Raw genomic sequence first — 23,154 nt, 5'->3', positions numbered from 1 at the left:
TGTGTGTGTGTGTGTGCGCGCTGAACAGGTGGCCATCAGTGCGCAACAAGACGGTATAAATATGGAATTCCATTATAGCTATATCCATGCGATTAGCTTTAGTTCTTATTTATTTATCCACTGTCATTTGCAGTGTTGGTGTAGTGTTTTTATTTATTTTTGGACATCACAATGCCTCTTGAGGCATGACTGTAAATGTAAAACTTTGATAAAAAAAATTATATCATATCATAATTATTATGATTATGATGAATTAATTCCAAGGATGCCTGTAGAGTTGACATGAACGAAATCACCATGATTCATCCCAAATAAAGCCCTTAAGAACACGGCGCACACCAGTCTGTCCAACTTACGACTGCTCTTCAGTGCTCCTTAAGTGGAGCTAGGACAAAAATGTGTCTGATCTTTTGTCTTAAGTGAATGAGACATGGTCATTTTGCTCTTATTTCACGCTCAGGTTGGGATTTCTTTCCACCCTGTTCCCACCATGACATGAGAGAAAATTGCCACCGTGTGACTATGGTGAATGAGATTTCTCTCAATTAATCAAATCTGTAATATAGCGTTTCCCATGTAATTATCATTTAGCAAATTAATGCAGTCATGCAGAAGGACCTCTTTTAATCCGAGACATTTCTGATGCCAGGAATGTGCTTCTCAGGAAATAATTTCTTAAGCAAGATAGAAATGACATGTTGACTAAAAACATCTTTGTAAACTCTGACTCTAATGTTGCTGATGTCATGCTGGGTTCAAATTATTGGGCGAGCCGCCATATCTGGAGGATCATTCTGGTTCACTGTTTAAATGTGCAATGTGTAAATCTATTACTGCACCTGTAAATCTATTACTGCACCTGTAAATATATTACTGCACCAGTAAATGTATTACATATTACTGCACCTGTAAATCTATTACTGCACCTGTAAATATATTACTGCAACACTAAATATATTACTGCACCAGTAAATCTATTTCTGCAACAGTACATATATTACTGCACCTGTTAATATATTACTGCAACAGTAAATCTATTACTGCACCAGTAATGTATTACTGCACCAGTAAATGTATTACTGTACCAGTAAATCTATTACTGCACCAGTAAATGTATTACTGCACCTGTAAATCTATTACTGCAACAGTAAATATATGACTACACCAGTAAATGTATTACTGCACCAGTAAATGTATTACTGCAACTGTAAATCTATTACTGCACCAGTAAATATATTACTGCACCAGTAAATGTATGACTGCACCAGTAAATGTATGACTGCAACTGTAAATCTATTACTGCACCAGTAAATCTATTACTGCACCTGTAAACGTATTACTGCACCAGTAAATCTATTACTGCACCAGTAAATCTATTACTGCACCTGTAAACGTATTACTGCACCAGTAAATCTATTACTGCACCTGTAAACGTATTACTGCACCAGTAAATCTATTACTGCACCAGTAAATGTATGACTGCAACAGTAAATCTATTACTGCACCAGTAAATCTCATGGCCATTGTGAGAGAAAAACCTGACCCTTCTCTTTCTCCCTCTATTTCTACATCATTGTACATTTTGTACGTGTTAGCTGTGTCTCTATGCAATAGGCTATAAGTGATCCTCCTTAGTTGACGATTGACATCCATAGGAACTGACTATGGAGCGGGCAGGCATTCCAAAATCCAAAGTATCACATATCCCCTTTTATTGTGTCAGATAAAATATGTGTGATGGTAAAGACCTACTGTATCTTGCTGTCTCTTGCAGAAAGGGTTGAAGATTGTTAAACTCCACCATGATAAACACATGTGACGGTGTAGACCAGGGCTATTCAACTAAATTGTTCAGGGGGCCACATTGTCAGAAACCCAAGGGGCCAGGGGCCGGACTGCCACGGCGCCTCCCCGTGCTATGAATATATGTACACTTGACACAACACGCAACCACATTTTCACAACTTTTATTTAACTACATTGCAAAAGTAGTATACTTTTCAAAAAAAGTGCTTAATTTATGTGCCACATCTGCAACATCTCCTGCAAAAAGTGCTTCATTTATGACTGTGCAACAACTGCAACATCTCCTCCTCAACATTTCAATATAAAAATAAAATAAAAAACAAACAAGTGCATCTGAACATTCTAACATTGACACTTGAACAAAAAAACACATTTATAGTGCAGCTGAGCTTATGAAAAAGTGCTTCATGTCTGTGCAACAACAGCAAATCACAGCATCTTATTAGCACTTATTGTCCACTCTTAACTCTCAAACATCAGGGGGGTGGGGGGCAGACAGGCCTAGCCTACATACACACATCTAATGAGAGCGATTGCACTTATTTGACTGGGCAATGGCAGAGAAAGAGGGTTCATAGGAAGTGAGGGCTACCCGCAAACAGTGATGCAAATGCTCATTTGTCAAGGAGGCATGGTTGCTTGTTTTAATGGCATTCATGTGAGAGAAACTGGATTCACAGGTGTATGTTGAGCCAAACATTGTTAGCACAGATATTGCCAGCGTTTTTATTTTGGGGAATGTCTTGACATGAATACACTTTATCCAAAATGTTGTGGTGGATTCATTCTCAAGTGCCTGCTTCAGAGCAGATGATGCTTGCATGTCAATTATTTCAAGTTGCAGGAGACCTTCATCAATGTGAAGTGATGCAAGGAACTCTTGTCCTTTTGTGGAAATAGCAGCTACATTGGCAAATGGGTTGCTCACAAAATGCATCAATTCTCTGGACATGTCAAATTCATCAAATCGACTTGCAAAGTTTTCCCTCAATTTATCAATGAAATATGTCATTAATTGAGTGACTTTTGGCTCAATTGTGGGTGTTAACGTTGACATGAAAAGAAAAAAGTTAAAAAAAAATGTAATCTTTGGCGGGCCGGTCAGAATCTTCCCGCGGGCCGGATCTGGCCCGCGGGCCGCCAGTTGAATAGCCCTGGTGTAGACCGACTGTACCATATCTTGCTGTCTCTTGCAGAAAGGGTTGAAGATCGTTCACCATGCTGACACCACTCTGGCCAGTTTCTGTGCCTGGCAGAAGAACATCAACCCACAGAGTGACACACACCCTGCTCACCATGACGTGGCGATACTGGTCACCAGGCAAGTGACACACACCCTGCTCACCATGACGTGGCGATACTGGTCACCAGGCAAGTGACACACACACCCTGCTCACCATGACGTGGCCATACTGGTCACCAGGCAAGTGACACACACACCCTGCTCACCATGACGTGGCGATACTGGTCACCAGGCAAGTGACACACACACCCTGCTCACCATGACGTGGCGATACTGGTCACCAGGCAAGACACACACACACACATATATTGGATCATTGAAGTAGAATAAATAGTGTCTAATTTATACTGATGGCTGGCTGATAAACTGTGTGTGTAAGATAAGATAAGATATGCCTTTATTGATCCCCTTGGGGAAATGCAGGCATCATAGCAGCATGGGGGAGGGGGGAGCGGAGGTACAGATAAATGGTAATAGTAGAAGACATACTGTAATACAGGTAATACAATTATAGTACAGTAGAAAAAAATAGGCAACAATATAATTAACTCTGAGTATATGCGTGTGTGTGTGTGTGTGTGTGTGTGTGTGTGTGTGTGTGTGTTTCACCCCCACAGGAAGGACATCTGTGCAGGGATGAATCAGCCATGTGAGACCTTGGGTCTGTCTCACCTGTCTGGGATGTGCCAACCTCACCGCAGCTGCAACATCAACGAGGACTCTGGCCTCCCTGTCGCCTTCACCATCGCCCACGAGATGGGTCACAGGTGTGTGTGTGGGTGTGTGTGTGTGTGTGGGTGTGTGTGTGTGTGTGTGTGCGCACGCTCTTCTGATTGTTGTGAAGTCCAGAATAACAGAACATTGTGGTATTCTACCTACGTACATTCTTTACCTACAGTAAGTAAGTAAATCTTTATTTATGTCGAACCTTTCATTATATTTGAGTAACAAAGTGCTTCATAAATCTTGACATCAAAATGAAAACCCTGAGAAAGAAAAAGAGCAATTGCACAAACACACACTTACTGTAATAATTTTTTTTTTTTTTTTTTTTAATAAACAGCCTTACAGTAAAGTAAACACCGTAAGGGAGGTTTCCAGGAGCCTCTTCAAATTAGCAACTGAATATTTTTTCTGATTATGTTTTGATAAGATTTTAAGGTACCCATGTTTGTTTTGTTTAAAAAAACGCAGTTTTGGGATCCATCATGACGGGCAGGGGAACGACTGTGAGCTGGAGGGAAGACATCCCTTCATCATGTCCAGACAGCTGATGTACGACAGCTCCCCACTCACCTGGTCCTCCTGTTCCAAGGAATACATCACACGTTTCCTAGAGTAATTAATCTATCTGTCTGTCTGTCTGTCTGTCTGTCTGTCTGTCTGTCTATCTATCTATCTATCTATCTATCTATCTATCTATCTATCTATCTATCTATCTATCTATCTATCTATCTATCTATCTATCTATCTATCTATCTATCTATCTATCTATCTATCTATCTATCTATCTATCTATCTATCTATCTATCTATCTATCTATCTATCTATCTATCTATCTATCTATCTATCTATCTATCTATCTATCTATCTATCTATCTATCTATCTATCTACCTATCTATCTATCTATCTATCTATCTATCTATCTATCTATCTATCTATCTATCTATCTATCTATCTATCTATCTATCTATCTATCTATATCTTATTTGTCTGTCTGTCGTCTGTCTGTATGTCTGACTGTCTCTAGATCTCTCTCTATCTAGATCTCTCTCTCTCTATCTTTTACTCTAATCTCCCCTCCCTCCGCTCAACATGACCTTTAACCCCTGTTTCCTCTGACCTGCTGTTTCTAGTCGTGGCTGGGGCTTCTGTCTGGACGACCGCCCCTCCAAGAGGGACCTCACCACCCCGTTGGCGCGCCTGGGTGTCCGCTATACCACACACCACCAGTGCCAGCTGCAGTATGGCCCCAATGCCACGTTCTGCTCCGAGGTTGATGTGAGTACTGAGTATTGTGTTTGACAAATGACAATTTGGACAAAATATCAATTTTTTTTGTCATTGTCATTACTACAGATATTGACCATATTCACACGCCAGCCATTTTGCTCTCATGTCATGCTCAGGATGGGGTTCCTTTCCACCCTGTTCCCTTCCTGAGCATGACATGAGAGCAAAATGGCCACTGTGTGAATATGGTCAATTGTAATATATTTACAATATGGATATTCTGCTCTTGTGCTCTAGCATTCTCTTTCATATTTCCAAGATGATGTGCTGACCACACACACACACACACACACACACACACACACACACACACACACACACACACACACACACACACACACACACACACACACACACACACACACACACACACACTAACACACACACACACACGCACACACACACAAATTGATACATATTGTCTGTATGGCTTGAAGAAGGTACATTGTACTTCACTGAGTTTGCTTTTCGTCATCCTTTCAGAACGTTTGCCAGATACTTTGGTGCACAGTGAACGGCTCCTGTCGATCCAAACTGGACTCGCCTATAGATGGTACTCGCTGTGGGCCTGAAAAGGTAGGCTGTGACTGTAGCTTTGCCTTGCTTGGATCTGAGGCTGAGATCTGAGACCATGTGGGTTCCAGAGTAGTAGTAAAGTTACTGAAAGTAAAGTTACTGAACATTTGTAACTGAAAGTTATATGTCGCAAAGCTCCGCTCTGCGTCTACTGCAATACTCTTCCATATCAGTATTAGCACTGAATACATTTTCACATGCACCTTTACACACCTCATCTGCCTGGCCACACCCCCATCCGCTCCTCTACATAAGCAGGGGTGTGGCCATACTAACAGCTCCTTCTTTATTTTTCACCACGGCAAGTGCCTGTATACACCACTTTGAGACTGCTGAAATATTGAAGAAAGGAGCTACGATGCAGGAGCTACGTTGACATTATATCTTTGTTTTCTCTCTTACTATTTTCGAGGAAATACAGCGATAATGTCCTCGCCACTGGGGTGTCTAGAAGATGATGATCATTCTGACCTCCACCGGCATTTTCGTATTAGGGGCTCGCGTCGCTGGCCTAATCCCCACCTGCATTCCTCAAAGCTGCAGCTGGACAGGTATTACCTCCGATCTGCAGTTGGACTTTGCTTGAGAGGCGCTCGGCTGTTGTGAGAGCTAGCTGCCTCTCCGGGTGAGTGATGGTTTTGATATGCGAGCGCCAGTTGTGTTGCTATGGGGGGAATGGCTACACAGGCTGGTACCCTTTTTGCTGCCTCTTAGCGGCGCGGAGAGGGTTCTGGTTTGACGCCCACGCTACATGAGCTCCTCATCGGGAGCTCTATTTGCCTGGGACCGTGTCCGAATCTGCGGTTCAAACCCCCGGATCTCTGGACGAACGGATACTCTCTGTCACCGTGCGAGGCCCCACCTTTCAAGATGAAAGTTAGCCGGCGCGAGGGAAGTGGGTTTGGTGTTTTGTTATAAGAATTCCTCCACACTCTAGCCGGCTGCAGCCCATGAGGGAATTGTGCCGGCACCGCTGTGTCTGTTAATCACCGTTCTGTGTTGACTTCTTTCCTCTTCTCTCTTCGGATGAGGAGAGGGACAGACGGCGGCTGTCTGAAGTGTTGGCCTATATTGTGTTCTCTCGTTGTACAGTTTCGGTGATAGCTGCTTGGCTTGCGTTCTAGCTGGGTTGTGCTACCTCTTAGCCAGTTAGCTGTTAGCTACGTCGCTAGCTCTGTATGCTCGCTCGGCTGGGAACGTTAGCCTGATGCTACCAGTTAGCCTGGAGTTAGCTGTTAGCTTATGCTATACCGTTGAACATTAGCAGTGAGAATAGCAGGCCATTACACTCTGACTACGACATCATCTTTGACAGAGGATGTAGTCTGCCCTGCACCATGATCGGCTGTTGGAGGGGGGCGTCTTAGCTTCTTTTGCCCCGCCAGCGAGGACCTTTGTCAACGTGGAGACCAGTGTTGCGGTCCTCTCAGCCTGCGTTCATTGGTGCAGGTAAGGGTCCTTTTACGCCTCTTCCTTCCTTCCCTTCTGAATTTTTTGTAATAACGATGTTTTTTTCCAAAACGTATGTTGCTTCACTACATTTGGGGATGCGACATGTGTTGTGGGTGAATTGTCTTGATCGCTGGTATAGCTTTCTCTCTACCTAGAAAACTGCGTTGTTTTTTACGTGAGTAAAATTAACTGGTTTTGTTGTATGATGAGAAGTTGTGTGTTCATGTAACGTTAGGCAACGTGGTTGAGCTCACAACTGGCTGGGTTAAAAACCCTGCAAAGCTATGCATAGTGGCATGTGATCGAGGGGTGAGTCCCTCTCTCAGCTTGTGATGACAATAAACAGGTGGCGTGTTCACATATTACTGTAACACTATGGCGACCGGCGGGGCGCTGCCATTTAGGCCTCAGAGGATAGCAGATTGTAAACAAACCGATGTACTTTCTAAGAGCTTTATATATCATTTATAGTATTGCTATCTGTCCATTCTCATTATCACTTGAGTGCATAAACCGTGCCTTCATAATGGCTTAAAGAAAATAAAAATCCATCGGTTGGTTGTAGGGGTGGGCGATATATCGAGTATACTCGATGTATCGCGGATTGTTCTACCCGAGATGTAGTACTGTACTATATCGCGAACATCGAGTATTTAGTTTATATGGCGCCGCCCGCGGCCGAGAGACACTCGCAGTGCTTTCCTCGAGAAGGGACGGCGGAGCTATAGGCTAACGTTAGTGTATTGGTCCCGAGTGTAGCAGGGACGGCGGAGCTATAGGCTAACGTTAGTGTAGTCAGGGCTGTACAGTGCGATATAATGTTGCGGTTGTAATTTCATTAGACAGACCAGCGCGGACCTTTAATAACATGTAATTTAATTGACACGAGCAATAAGCTAACGGTAGCTGCTAACCAAGGTATCCATTAGGATTATGCTAAGCTAACTAGCGATAGCTGCTAACCCTGGAAACCAGTCAAAGCGGACTCCACAAGACTAGTTCCATTCGTGAGGAAAGGGGGTGGGTTATATTGACAACGCTTGACAACAGAAGTTTAAACATAACTTCATATTTATTGGTTATTCGTTTCTGTATATCATTCAATTTCCATCTCCGTGTGTCTCCATCTCCATCTCTTCCTGTTTACATTCGAGTGTGACGTCATCACCTACGGCAGCTTAGACGATCAAAACGCGAACCTAGAACAAAACCTGAGGGGGGGAGGGGGGCTGGCTCTCTTGTTCATTCTCACCCCCCCTCTCTCTCTCTCTCGCTCTCTCTCTACATTCAATGATTTAAAGTAGCCAAACGTTACAGACAGTATAAATACTAACTGGATAGTTGATGATAAAAACATTTAATTTCATTATCTGAAATATTCTAAAATCATTAAGTCTGCTATAAGCCATTATACCTTTGTGTGTGATTATTATTTTCTCACAGTAGGGTGTGTATATATATACATATATATATATATGTGTGTGTGTGTTTGGCTAAAGTGGATAGAAAACACAGTACTGTGTAAAAGTCTTAGGCACCCAAGAGTTTTTATATAAATTGTCTTAGATGTGTCAGTAGACTACTCTTAGTACATTTTCATTAAATTATTTTTTAAAGCATCTTCATGGTTTAATAATGCAAACATATGTTGCAGGGACTTATTATAATCATCATATTGGCGTGACTGTATGCATCAAAGGGTTAAATCAAGCATTTTTAAGTGATTTAGAGGAAATGTCAAAATATCACGATATATATCGTGTATCGCGATATGGCCAAAAAATATCGCGATATCATTTAGAGGCCATATCGCCCAGCCCTAGTTGGTTGTCATTTTATAGTGTCGTGAATATAAGGTATATCGTGCTTTTAGTCTAGGCTTTTCTGCAGGAGGCTGCAAAAGAGGCTAAACGTTGGCGCTGTTATATCAAACGCCATTTCTGCTGTATATATACGAATGAAATAAAACAAACTGCGTAGCATCCGGACTATTACAGAGCATCTATGGATGAAATGGGGGCGGCGGGGAACGCCGATTACTATTATTGATTAGCAATACAGTGTGCGTTCAATATAGCATTTGCATTGATCGATCACGTTACGTTATAAAACAATGTCCAATCCAGCTGTAATTTGGGGTAATATTATCCTACCATCAGGCCATGTGATCGCCGGCAGCATTTCCTCACCAGTCATCGGATTCTGGTAGATCGATATGCACATTGGCTAATCATAAATCCCATTATTCCACGCTGAAAAAAACGCTCGGCAAGCTGATCCAAGATGGAGGGTCTTTGGAATCAAGGAACTATGATCCGCCCACAGAACTGTACTTGCATTTTTTTTTAAATCCACATAATGATACTGCAGTGGAGCGATGGCGCCCCTAAGCGGGTCTGGCCGGTACTGCATGTTTCGAAAATCAAATATGTGAAAATATCCTGCTAGTGGATCGGGTACCTAATAAGCGTTACAAATATGGAATAAAACAATAACAACTCGTCACGTATACGGCTATATCATGTATATACTCGTGGCTCTGGTCCACAACGCTCTTTTTCGAAACACGTATATATACGTGGACGGACGCCATAGTGTTAACAGGGCTGTACCTGTTCAACCGAGTCGTATCAGGGGTAAGGTGATGAGTTAGGGGTGGACGGTATGGTCTAAAATTTATATCACGGTATAATTTGAAGCATAGACGGTAACGGTATATATCACGGTATCAGTGTTTCCGTTAGAATATTTTTTTTTGCCTGATAGGCAGGCTATATAAAGAATGACATCCTCAAGGCATGTCGATTTATAATATTTTAACTTAAAACTAGGCTACTTTTGCATATAAAGTCATTATATTCCAAATAAAATAAGTCCCGAGTCGAGACTCCGTGCTGCTCCCATTGCAAACAGCGAGGCTGGATGCTGGATTTTGCTAGAAGCATATGTAGCTGCAGAGCCGCAGAACCATGGGCGCTTTCAGGAGCCATTGGCAATTCAGCCGTTGGGTGGGGGGGCGCTGTTGAGCGGGCCTGTGACCAGACCTAAAAGCGTCCATGGTTCTGCGGCTCTGCAGCTACATGCTATTCGCAACTCCACTGCTGCAGCCGTCCTCCCGCTGCAGCCGTCGTTATCATAACACTACACACATATCATAATGTTTACAGCAAACTGTAGTTGATCACCAGGTATGTTTTATTAACGTAGAATAATTCATATAAGAAAAACGATAGGGAAATCCCTTACCTTTCTCCACTGGTTAAAAATGCCAGGAACTGAAATTGAAACTTGCTGTGCGCCGCGGTGATATGTGTTTATTATGAAATGACAATTGCGTGTTGACACGCCCACTGCGCGAAGCCTCCTAAATAACTTTTTCCAGTTTGCACATATCTATTATCTATGACTAATTCTATCTATTTTTAGGGGCAAATGCGATTGAAATAGTCGCGCTGTGGTTACATGACATCATTGCTCTTTTAGAGCTGCTCTACCTGTTACACGGTATAGTCAAAATCCATATCGTAGAGCAAATTCATACCGTTTATACCGTATACCGTTTATACCGTCCACCCCTATGATGAGGGGTGATTTTTCCCCCCGGTTTTTCCCTGCCCCCCCCCCCCCCCCCCCCCCTCCCCTCAAACATGATTTTGTTTACAATATATTGTTTCACTATGTTTGTGGGGATACGGTGTAACCCCTCAGCTTCTGCTGGGGTTGTGCTCCTGCTTAGAGAAGCAATTATTTTCTAGAAAAGATTGTTTGGTCGCTGTCATGTGGACTTAGCAAGGCCTGTGGCCAGTATTTAATCGAGGACTTGTGTCTTCTCTCGTTATGAAAAACGGCGTTCCTCTTACGGTAGTGAGAGTGTACTTTTGCCTTTTTTGTTGTGATGGAGGGTTGAACTTGTGTGTGTCGTTAAGATCCACAACTGGGTTAGGTGTTGGCCTACAGAAGTCACATGTGTAAGCTCTTGTACCAGGGCCCTTAAAGGCCCAAAATACATAGCAAATTCCCTAGTTAGTTATCTGCCCTCAAGAACGCTACGGTCATCCACTACAGGTTTACTAGACACGCCCAGAAACCAAAAAAGGATAGGAAGTATGGCATTTGCCAACTATGCCCCAAAACTATGGAACACACTACCAACACACATCAGAAACGCCAGCTCTATACACATTTTTAAAGGAAAATTAAAAACGTACCTATACAGTCTAGCTTACAAATAGTTATGGCTTGGAAAAACCTGATGGATCCATGAGGCTAGGATAAGCCTTGTGGACCCAACTTTTTTTAGATGAAGGAACGGGTACATACGCACACAATACACGACCAATGATGGATCCGTAAGGCTTGGAAAAGTCTTGTGGACCCAACTCTTTTAGATGAGGGAACGGGTACATACGCACACAAGACGCGGCCACTGATGGGTCCATGGGACTTGGTAAAGCACTATGGACCCAAACTCTGGCCACTGACCACATGAGGGAACGGGTACATACGCACACAATACACGGCCACTGATGGATCCATGGGACTTGGTAAAGCACTATGGACCCAACTATGACCACTGATAAAAACGTAACTACACTAGCGTTATAAGAGCTAAACATTGCTACCTACCATACAAGTGCATTGGTTTAGTGCACTTCCGGTTGCTACTGAGCGGAAATGTTTGTGCGGACCTGTTCTCCCAAACTGGTAAGCAAATGACTGTTTTTACGTTATTTTCATTTTTACGTTACTATTATTATTATTATTATTATTATTATTATTATTATTATTATTATTATTATTATTATTATTATTATTATTATTATTATTATTATTATTATTATTATTATTATTATTTTTTTTTTAAACATTGATCTTAACTGATCACTGTGACTTTATTGCTTTTATCGTTATATATGCCTATAATTGTGTACAGCACTTTGAGCTACATGACATGTATGAAAGGTGCTTTATAAATACTTACTTACTTACTTAAAGGGGCCTTCTCTTGGTCTGTGTTTTTCTTCCTTTAGGAAAGGTGTAAAAATTCAGATGGCAGGTTCGCACAGTCTATGTGAAGCTGTTAACGCTTCATGTAGCACGCAACGACTGGTGTCATGGCTCTGCTTTGTCATTGCATTGCATCGTATCAGGGGTGAGGGGTCATGAGGGGGTGAACTGGTAAAACCTTCCTCCCCTTTTTCTGATTGGTCAGGGGTCAAAACCTCCTGTCCTTCGTTCTTCCTGTCACATTGCTGGATCAGCGCGTCACAGGGTAGGGGGGGGGGGGGGTTTCCTGGTCCCACGCCATATTGGGCGGTGGGCCACGAAATTCCCCCCGCCATAGAGTACGTCACTGGGCGCGTTTCTATTGGTTGTGAGACTTCCGTGAGTTATTCAGGCTCCATGTTGTGGACCTCTGTTACAGGGAGTTTCAGAGCCTCCTCCTCAGGGAGTTTCAGAGCCTCCTGTGAGTTCAGACCCTCCCTCTCAGTGAGGGAGCCTCCTCAGAGTTTCAGAGCCTCCTCCTCAGATTGTCAAGGTGAGTAGAACTTAAAAAGAAGTTCTGCTCTGTTGTATGTGTATTGAGCTTGGTGGGTGATGCAACGCAGTAGAGAGTGGGGAGTCTCTCTGGGGGTTCCCCGTCCCCTCCTTTATGGAGCAGGTTGACGGGGTATTGTTTAGGGAGTTCCCTGACTCCTCGCCTGTAATGGTCTGTTGAGTCATGGGATTCCCCCCGTCATAGGGTACGTCGCTCCCCGTCCCCTCTTTTATGGAGCATAGTTGACGGGGTGTTGTTTTCCCTCAGCCATGTCGTATGGGACCCATGTCCGTATTTTTTTCTGTGAAAAAAGCGGCTTGTCGTTCTCCCAGGCGGCTTGGAGGAACGGTATCTGGGTTATTGTTAGAATGTCCATTGATATGTTTTGGGTCTCGACGTGTACATAGTGCTGGCCCTGGGTGCTTCTGATAGGAACCACGCATGGGCTTGCGCGCCTTTTGGTTGCTCATCATTGAAACAGCGTTTTTATGGGGCAACTGGGATGGAGTTTGTCTCTTCCGAGCGCCTGTGCACTAGGCTTGTCTCGACGAATTCTGGTTCATATCTGGGGGATGTTAACAGAATAGATCAAAGCATTGGTAGAGGGGTCTCACGCCCTTGGGGTGGGCCACCGGGCGCGGTACGAAGGGGACCGTCTGGGTGGCGCCCTCTATAATGTTTTGGATCGACACGCGTACCTACCCCCCTCCTGGGACTGGGGATGGCGGCGTGATTAGGGCACGGTACTGATTCTGGTCGCGCCGGACCAGGTCAGTTAACCCGTTGTCCGCCGGGGTGCAGATCTGCTGTTCTGGTACCCTGAGGGACTTTTCGGGGGGGAAAATGCCGGGTCGGCCCGGGCGTTGCAGGGTTTGACGTTATGGATATGTTCGTGGTTGTGTTACTACGTGTTACCCCTCACTGTTGCTTGGTCCATGTTGTGTTGTACCTTGCACTGTGCTGAGGGAGCCTGGTCCTTCTCCATTCTTTTTCGTCCCTCTCTTCTCCTGCTTAGGCAGGGCTGGGAGGGGGCTGTTGAGGTGGTTCTTGTAGAACTCCTCTGGCATCCCTGTGTACGTCCCGGTCCGCCGGGCCCGGGTTCGAAATTGTTTTCGTCGACCCGTTGGCATGGGTTAACCCCTTCTTGAAAACTGAAACACTTGTACTGCGGTATAGCCAGTGTATGCCCGCAGTTGTGTTTTGGAGTTTTTTCTTGGGGGGTTATACGGCCAACCGCCTCATGTTAGAACCAAGGGGGTGGTTGGTTCCCCGGTGTGTTGGTAGCGGAGTCAACTCTCGGGGTAAGCCGGGTTTGGCCCTGTCTACCTGTGAGTGTGCCCCTGCACCTTTCATGACGTCTGCCAATCATGTCAGCCTTCTCTGCCTCTGCCCCTCTAGAGAGTCGAGGTTTTTTTTGTGGAGGCTGCGACATGGTGCACAACATGCCAGCATACGCCCCTTCCGCCGGGGTGCTGTTTCAGCAGACCCCTTTGGCACCTGTCTAGTCCGCAGTGCTCCGGGCTCAGGTCGAGTGGCCTGTTGCCTGGATTGAGGGATTGACCTCTTTTGGGGGTCGTCTCCCCGGTGCGCTGCCTGCTCCCGCTGTGGGTGTAGCCTCTTGAGTGCTTCGGGGCGGCGTGCTGTAGGGGGGAAGGGCCTGCTCTTGGATGGGCCCTGTCCGAATACGCTGGCGATGTGGGGGGTGGTTTCACTAGTGACCGCCTGGTGGGGTCTCGATGCTGCGGCGTCGTTGGCCTCTCCAGGCCCCCTTTTCCGGGGGCGTCCAGTCCCTTCCTGGGTCTGGGTCCTCCTTCGCGCTCCCCTGCTACGGCCTTGCCACGGGGTTGGGCTTTTGCTCTTGACCCCGTGATATTAGGGGTTGTAACGGGGGTTCGTTCCTTTCCGTTCGTTTCCTAGTGGCATGTGGGTTGCGCGTTTGTGTAGTCGTGGGTAAGTCCCACGATCTGCTCACCCTGTGCGTTTGAGTTGCTAAACTCCTCTTCGCACAGTCGGATCCGATACCCTCCCGTCCTTTGCTAGGGGGGTCCGGGGGCTCGGGTCCTCCCCGGTTCTGATGGTTGTGGGGGGCCTCAGAGGGTACATTTGTCGAGCTTCCGCTCTGCTCAGCTCCTGTATTGCAGTAGACGCAGAGCGGAGCTATGCGATATATAACGTACGGTTATGTATATAACCATAGTTATATGAGCATAGTGACGCTCTGCGTCGGACTCACTGAGGACCCCGTGGTCTTGCCTTTGTGGTGAAAGACTTCGGAAGGAGCTGTTAGTGTGGCCACACCCCTGCTTGTGTAGAGGAGCGGATGGGGGTGTGGCCAGGCAGATGAGGTGTGTAAAGGTGCATGTGAACATTTATTCAGTGCTAATACTGATATGGAAGAGTATTGCAGTAGACGCAGAGCGTCACTATGCTCATATAACTATGGTTATATACATAACCGTACGTTATTTTCTGCCAATTCACCACTGGCATTAGTCTTCCATATCTGGAATGTGTTTTAAACACCACATAAACCCATAAAAGTCAAATATCTGACTAACGTGCCATGCCAGTGCATTTATAATTACACCACACATCTCTACACACCACACACTACACTTACATCTGAGGCGCATTTATGTTTCTGGAAGGTTTTTGCATTCCCCCCCCCCAGAGGGAGGTATTGTGCCTTAATACTGATACTACAGATACTGTATTATATCACAATGGCAAAGCCTTTCAGAAAACAAGTGACAAATAAGATGTTAACATGGCATTTTAGTCAAAAAGTGGTGACCTTCTTCAGTGTATGTGGTGTTTACTGTAAGACACTATTTCTGATGCACTGGAAGCCAAAGGCAGTGGTGAATCGACAGAAAATATCTACCAATAATGGTAGAAAATTATGAAAAAAGAAGAGCGTCTTGATTTTTTAACCCAATTGCCAAAGATAGTAGTACGGTTCTGTAAGGGCACTTTCCTTATTGTCAATGGTTCTCAGGACCACTCCCCTGGGGTATTTGCAAATGCATTTAGACTGGTTTGCCCTGAGTGGGAGGTTCGAAAGGTCAAAGTGGGTATCAAACAGGAGGGAAGACTGTCAGGTTTTAAACTGTGGATACCAAACAGAGAAGGTAAAGACGACTTTAAACTGTTAAACAGTAATACAGAACTATTTTATTGCACTGTAAAAAAAAAACTGATTTTATATGTCTGCACTTTATGTGCTCATTTCATGTCTATTCTATTCTACTACTTATTGCACTGCACTATTGCACAATTTTACTCTGTCTATTCTATCTTACTCTTTTTATGAAAGGTGTCTTTGTATGAAAGGTGCTATACAAATAAAGTTGTATTATTATTATTATTATTATTATTATTATTATTATTATTTAGTTTTCATATTGCATCTTTTGAAACCTTTAGTTTGAGTTCTCTGTGAAATGCTTGGGAGGATCGAGTGCTTTGCAGCGGGCGGAGACGTTTGAGTTTCACCTTATTTCATGGATGATTTCTCTAAAAGTGCTACTAAACCAACACAGCTGCGATGGCCAAACAATAACTAGCATCCTAGTCCATGTGTGAGCAACACGCCATCCTAGTCCATGTGTGAGCAACACGCCATCCTAGTCCATGTGTGAGCAACACGCCATCCTAGTCCATGTGTGAGCAACACGCCATCCTAGTCCATGTGTGAGCAACACGCCATCCTAGTCCATGTGTGAGCAACACGCCATCCTAGTCCATGTGTGAGCAACACGCCATCCTAGTCCATGTGTGAGCAACACGCCAGAGGCAAGTGATGTGCCTGAACATCCTAGTCCATGTGTGAGCCACACGCCAGAGGCAAGTGATGTGCCTGAACATGTGTGAGCAACACGCCAGAGGCACGTGATGTGAGCTTACAACCCTGAAGACGAAGTGAAGGGATCCAACATAGGCCTGTTGCTGCACGATGTGCATTTCAACCCACGCCAAAATAACTGCTACTCTGGACCCAGTCTTTGTTCTGACTTCTAGAGAAGGGAATAGGATTTATTTCCCAGTTTCTTTTTATTTATAAATTTTTCCCCCCGCTAACCCGTGTGCCCAGCACATGTCAAATGATTTAAAAAATCAGATTTATTTATTTTCAATAAATGTATTCTGTTTGATACATTTGTTGAATTAAAATAATAAGTAGAGTGCAGATCTACTAAAGAAGAAACATTATTTGTGTCCCACTCCCATTTGTTCACAGTAAATTGTAAATCGGCATTTAAGTATCATCCATCCATCCATCCATCCATCCATCCATCCATCCATCCATCCATCCTCCATCCATCCATCCATCCATCCATCCATTCATTAATTCATTCATTCATTCAGCATCGGCCATTGTAAAACCCTTTATTTATTTATCATGCAGTGACACACACATGCCATGGGCGACACACACAGGAACACACACATGCAATTTTTTGGGTCGCCGATTAAATTGAGTCTCTGCGTCGTCCTTCCCCCTAAGGGCAGCCGGGACCAGATAAGGGCCGCACCCCGGGGCCCAATCCAAGTGCTCCTGTCCGTCTTCGACAGCGTTAGCGATCTGTTGTGCATGTTTTTCCATTGGGTTTATCTTATCGGGGGGGGGGGGGGGGGGGGGACCCTTGCGAGCATGGGGAGAACATGCAAACTCCACACAGAAATGCCCGGGAGATACCCCACCTGGGTACCTGGCAACGCGGAAACCTGGTCCCCAAGCGGGAATCGAACCCAGGACCTTCTAGCTGTGAGGCGACAGTGTTAACCACTGTGCCGTATCAATCGACCACTATTAGAAAGGGTACCAAATGCTTCAGGATCCGCATCAAACGTGCTTATGTGAAAGCACTCTTAGTATAGACCTGTTCGCCGTATATGTCAGACTCTCAGTGTGCGCGCGCATCACCGGGGCAGAAAGGAACGTAATCCTGGTCAGAACAACGGGGCAGACTACAATATATTTGCATTTGTTAGCCATGCTAGCGATCTAAACAATCAATCCATGCTTAAGCTAGATGTGTAAAAAGGTGAGACATGATTGTGTTGATTTGGCTAAATTACACCCAGCCGTTTTCGTTTGAAACTACTTTTAGTCAGGGGAGTGCCATGGTTTCTCCGTGACCCCCGTCGTATTCTTTTAGCGCAGCAGCTTGCGCAGGTCCGGGGCAACTTAGTCACGTGACTCAGTTGGTATTGCTGATTGGCTCGAACACTGTATGTTTGTAAACAGCAAACAGGTCTATTGGTCTGCAGAGGGCTGGGACTCCAGTAGAACATTCTTCGTTATGTGTTGTATTTGAGTGATGAGTGTTGTATTCTCTGTGATCTCTCTCAGTGGTGTATCTCAGGAGAGTGCGTGATCGTGGGTAAGCTGCCAGAGACAGTGAATGGAGGCTGGGGACTATGGACTACCTGGTCTCACTGTTCCAGAACCTGTGGAGCCGGAGTGCAGTCTGCTGAGAGGGAATGTAACAACCCCAAGTAAGAACTGACGCCAGATCTGTCTGCTGTCTCTTTCTCTTAGTTTTCCATCCCATGCAGGGGCGTACGTTTGATTTGAGCTTTAGTAGGGACACTTACTGTAATAAAAAAAGTTTTTATTTTTTTTTATTTTTTGAGCTACAAAGAGCATCAGCTGATCCTGATGACAGTTTCTTAATTAACAGTTTCTTAATTAACCTCCTGAACTGATGTATTTGACATACATGTGCACTACTGCATACAAATCGATAGCAAATTGGGTCCAAAAAGAAAAAAATATTTCAGAGATGAAATAGCCTACAGGTGTGCATATAACCCTTCTACATGGTGACTGACACATTAGGATGTGAGATTTACAACACGTTTGGTCCTGCTTATGAGATGGTTAGGCAAGAATAAAAATACAGTTGTAACAGAGATACTTCATAAATAATACTTTTGTTCTCTAGACACACACCGTTATTATTAAAAATATTTCCATTACTCCAAATCAAGAAGAAAACTGTAGATATAGTTTGACAGTGGACATGATCAGTTTAACAATCAGACACGGAAAACCACGTTATTGGAATGAATGAATGAAAACTTTTATTTAAAATGGACACCACAGCTACATTGCCCCAGTCACAGTGGACAGACCAGATGTGTTGTTGCGTGTTTATAGCACAAGTGCTAGTTTTCAACACCAGTCCATTGGGGCTTTTCTAAAAGATACAATAAAATGAACAGTATAATACAGAATTAAAATCACAAATCAGAACAAATAGTTACCAGAACAAGAGTCCATGATCAAAATAACAAAACCAGTCCGTGTCTATATGTGAGCACTGCTGCTTTGATTTCAGCCGTACCTTGAGTCCTCTGCTGAAGACGTTGTCATTGGACTCCAGTTTTAAGCCAGTAGGCAGAGAGTTCCATAAGTTTGCCCCTTTAATGTAGAAGGCAGACTGTCCAAACGAACTCTTGCACATGGGAACAGTACAGTTGGAAGCTTGTGTGTTTGCTCTGCTAGAGCTCCAACATCTAACTACCAGTCCAGAAAATAAAAATGAGACATGATTGTGCAAACATTTAAAAATGAGTAATATTACAGAAAATTACAAAATCTTCAAACGTGAAAAGATTGTGTTTACTCAAAACACTGCAGTGATGCCATCGCATTGGTTTACGGGCCATGATTTTTATAGCCTGTTTGTATATTATAGTTATGGGTTTTAGTATGGTTTGTGAGGTTTGTGACCATGATGTGATACAGTAAGACAAGTGGGAAAGAATCATAGCGTGCATATAAAGTTGAGCAGCTTTAGTTGACAGATCCCTTGTAATAAAACGAAAACAGTTTAAATTATTATTTATGTAAGAATACAAATTCTTACATAAATAATGTACCTGTTTATCAAATTTTAGGTTCTTGTCTAATATGATTCCTAGGTACTTGACCTCATTCACTTCGGCAATCATTTAATTTTTAATTTGCACATCAACCAAATCATTTAGAGGCCTTTTGCGTATGGAGATACACATAGAGACAGTTTTCCTGACATTCAAGGTCAAATGAGACGACACAAGCCAGTCGGAGATGTTCTGTAACACCTGGGTCAGGTGCTCAGCTGCCAGCTGTTTTAGCAGACACATAGATGACGGTATCGTCAGCGTACATCTGGCAGGGGCGGTATCCGCTCCTCATTTCTCCGTTATGCAAAAACAGCCCATGGATTTCATATTTAGGCTATTTATCATTCTTATGTATGAGTAATTCATTTGATGAAAAAAATCCTGAACATGGGCTTGAGCCATTTTTAAAGAATAGTAATTATAAACTAAAACTACAGTTTTCATTCTGCAATCTTTTGGGTGTTTTCGTGGCTTTGGTAGGGACATAAATAAAATAAAATCAGATGTATTTGTAAAGCCCGCAATCACACGTTAATGGCCCCATGGGCTGGACAAGTCTTCTTTAAACAAGTCAAGAAGAAACATCACAATAAATCAAGAACAAAAAAAACCATCATGAAATCCAAAACAACACTCCCAGACATACCCCAGCGAAGGTAAGGGAAAAACCCACAAAAAACCTAGCAATAGGAAAAAAAGCACCACAGGTAATGTGGAGGAGAGAAACCTTAGAAGGGCCGTTCAAGGGGGGATCCCCCTTCTTGGATGTCGGTGATAGTAGTGTTGCTAAGGATGATCGATGGGTGGAGAATAATACAGGCGAAATAGTTGGTATGCATGAACATATACGTGTAAAACACAAATATGTACATGCAATGGGGTACATAAGAACATTTTTGAAAGATTTAAATAGAATATAGCTAAGAACAGCAACAACAAGAGAGAAAGTATAGGGAGACGAGTGCTAGTGTGATAATAGGATAAAGGCTAATTGTCAAGGCTCGGAGCTCAAAATATCAGTCATATTCCGTTTTATTCTGGGTCACTGGACAATGATTCAAGATTCAAGATTGTTTATTGTCATGTGCACACTTAAGCAGACAGTTTGCCATACAATGAAAATATTACTTTGCTAGTCGACCCTTCACACAAAATCACACAATACTTAAAATTTAAATACAAACGAGTGCTAAAAAAATAAGGTAAAAATAGATCCTTTTTTAAAAAGGATATAAGATATATACAAGGCACAGTGCACGTTCCGATTCAGTATTTACAATATGACATGGAGGTGACAATGGGTCACAGCAGCAGTTAAAAAGTGTCTTTGGTCATTCATAGTTTGGGGGAAGTGTGACAGTGAGGTCACAGCAGCAGTCAGGTCAGAGTGTCTGTCTGAAGTGTGACAGTGAGGTCACAGCAGCAGTCAGGTCAGAGTGTCTGCCTGAAGTGTGACAGTGAGGTCACAGCAGCAGTCAGGTCAGAGTGTCTGCCTGAAGTTTGACAGTGAGGTCACAGCAGCAGTCAGGTCAGAGTGTCTGTCTGAAGTGTGACAGTGAGGTCACAGCAGCAGTCAGGTCAGAGTGTCTGCCTGAAGTGTGACAGTGAGGTCACAGCAGCAGTCAGGTCAGAGTGTCTGCCTGAAGTGTGACAGTGAGGTCACAGCAGCAGTCAGGTCAGAGTGTCTGCCTGAAGTGTGACAGTGAGGTCACAGCAGCAGTCAGGTCAGAGTGTCTGTCTGAAGTGTGACAGTGAGGTCACAGCAGCAGTCAGGTCAGAGTGTCTGTCTGAAGTGTGACAGTGAGGTCACAGCAGCAGTCAGGTCAGAGTGTCTGTCTGAAGTGTGACAGTGAGGTCACAGCAGCAGTCAGGTCAGAGTGTCTGTCTGAAGTGTGACAGTGAGGTCACAGCAGCAGTCAGGTCAGAGTGTCTGCCGAGATGATGATTGAGATATCTTTGATTTCTGACATATGTACACACTTTTCTTTTTATTGTATTTTAATATTGGGTAAATTCTCTAATACCAATATCCTGATTTGTCCTGGTATTGGCCATATATCCAATATATTCATCCACTTCATCCCTATTTGACAAAGTTTTCCCGTTATGGAAGCAACAGTTGTGATTGGAGGATCAAGAGAAGAGGGCGGGGCTTGAGAGTTACAATTATCACTACTATTAAGTATTTTCATGTTGGTTTTCCTCAGGCCAGAGTTTGGGGGCAAGTACTGTACAGGTGAGAGGAAGCGCTATCGGACCTGCAACACCAAGCCCTGCCTGAAGAACAAGCCCACCTTCAGGGAGATGCTGTGCAGCGAGTTCGACACGGTCCCCTACCAGAACGAGCTCTACCAGTGGAGTCCTGTGCCCACCAGTAAGGAGTCAAACACACACACATGTACAGTTAGTCATTTAGCTGACGCTTTTATCCAAAGCCACTTATAAGTTCTGTACAACAGGTCAGCAGGAAGGGTACAACTGGCAGATAAGCAACATTGTTCGTCAAACGGTGTTGAACTTGGCTGCTACAGTCTTGAGTACATAGCAGTATAGACAGATAAGCATAGTAGGTAGTAATATAGGCACGGTAGATTACTTAGTAGCGAAGTGCATGATAGTAAAGGTTAGTATATATACAGTATATATATTTTTTGGACATACACACACTTATGTACACATACCACAGTTAGACTAACAGGCATGTTTAAATGTTACCGAGCTGTTACATAGGAGTAAAGAACACACATTTTGCCTCTATTCACGTGTATGTGAGAGTGCGCAAGAAGGGAGGGGGGTCATCTTTTTTTTCATTTGTAAACATTTTCCACAATTCTCAACAGGTTTCGCCCTAGGGCTAGGAGATTGAGATTTGACATGGAGGTCAAGTATGTTCAAGTTTCAAGTTTCAGACTTTTATATAAAATGCTTCTTTCTGTTTTGCTCCAGTGATTGTACTAGATAAAAATAGATAAGTATAAAATAAGTATAGTAAGTATAAAATAGAAGTCAAGTACGTAGACAAAAGTGTTCAATATATACATATATACAATGTACAATGCAGAGTAGAAAAGTAACTGAGTTACCATACAATATACTATATACTATACAGTACAATGCAGAAATGGGATGAGGTACAATTTAGGTACAATTTACAGTAAGGTGTAATGAGGTATGGGTTGTAGTGCAAATTCTTTACCAATAAATATAAAGTGTGTTTAGGTGTCTAAAGTGTGTAAAGTGGGTGCTGCAGTGAGTTGTTTGTTTAAAGTGAGTGTGTGCGTGTGGATGTGTGTGCTGTGAGTGCATTTGATGGTTGTTACATAGTGTTATTGTCATTTAGCATTCTGATGGCCTGAGGATAGAAGCTTCTTCTGAGTCTCTCTGTGCTTGCCATGAGACTCCGGTATCGCTTGCCTGACCGCAGCAGTTCAAAGAGGCAGTTGTTTGGGTGGCTGGAGTCTTTGATTATTCTCTTAGCCTTACCCATGCACCGCTTGTTGTAAGTGTCTTGGAGAGTGGGAAGACCCCCTCCAATTGTGCGTTCGGCTGAACGGGCCACACTCTGTAGTCTGCTATGGTCTTGTGCGGTGCTATTCCCAAACCAGGAGGTGATATTGCCAGTCAGGA

The 23,154-nt window shown here is 43.7% G+C and overlaps 1 protein-coding gene across 3 annotated transcripts in view; it reads left to right on the top strand.

Annotated features, from left to right (window-relative positions):
- LOC311235095 (A disintegrin and metalloproteinase with thrombospondin motifs 12-like) overlaps positions 1–23,154 on the top strand; it is a 129,888-nt gene that overhangs the window by 30,266 nt on the left and 76,468 nt on the right. For all 3 annotated transcript variants that reach the window (XM_084322442.1, XM_084322443.1, XM_084322441.1), the window contains exons 6-12: positions 3,003–3,127; positions 3,667–3,816; positions 4,244–4,387; positions 4,907–5,051; positions 5,547–5,639; positions 17,987–18,132; positions 21,735–21,901. In XM_084322442.1, coding sequence (XP_084178568.1) covers positions 3,003–3,127; positions 3,667–3,816; positions 4,244–4,387; positions 4,907–5,051; positions 5,547–5,639; positions 17,987–18,132; positions 21,735–21,901 — 970 coding nt within the window. The remainder of the gene's footprint in view (positions 1–3,002; positions 3,128–3,666; positions 3,817–4,243; positions 4,388–4,906; positions 5,052–5,546; positions 5,640–17,986; positions 18,133–21,734; positions 21,902–23,154) is intronic.

This window comes from Notolepis coatsorum, assembly GCF_963971535.1.
Source record: "Notolepis coatsorum genome assembly, chromosome: 10".
Lineage (NCBI taxonomy): Eukaryota > Metazoa > Chordata > Actinopteri > Aulopiformes > Paralepididae > Notolepis > Notolepis coatsorum.
Note: the sequence above shows the minus strand (reverse complement) of the source record. Positions and strands in the feature narration are given on the sequence as shown.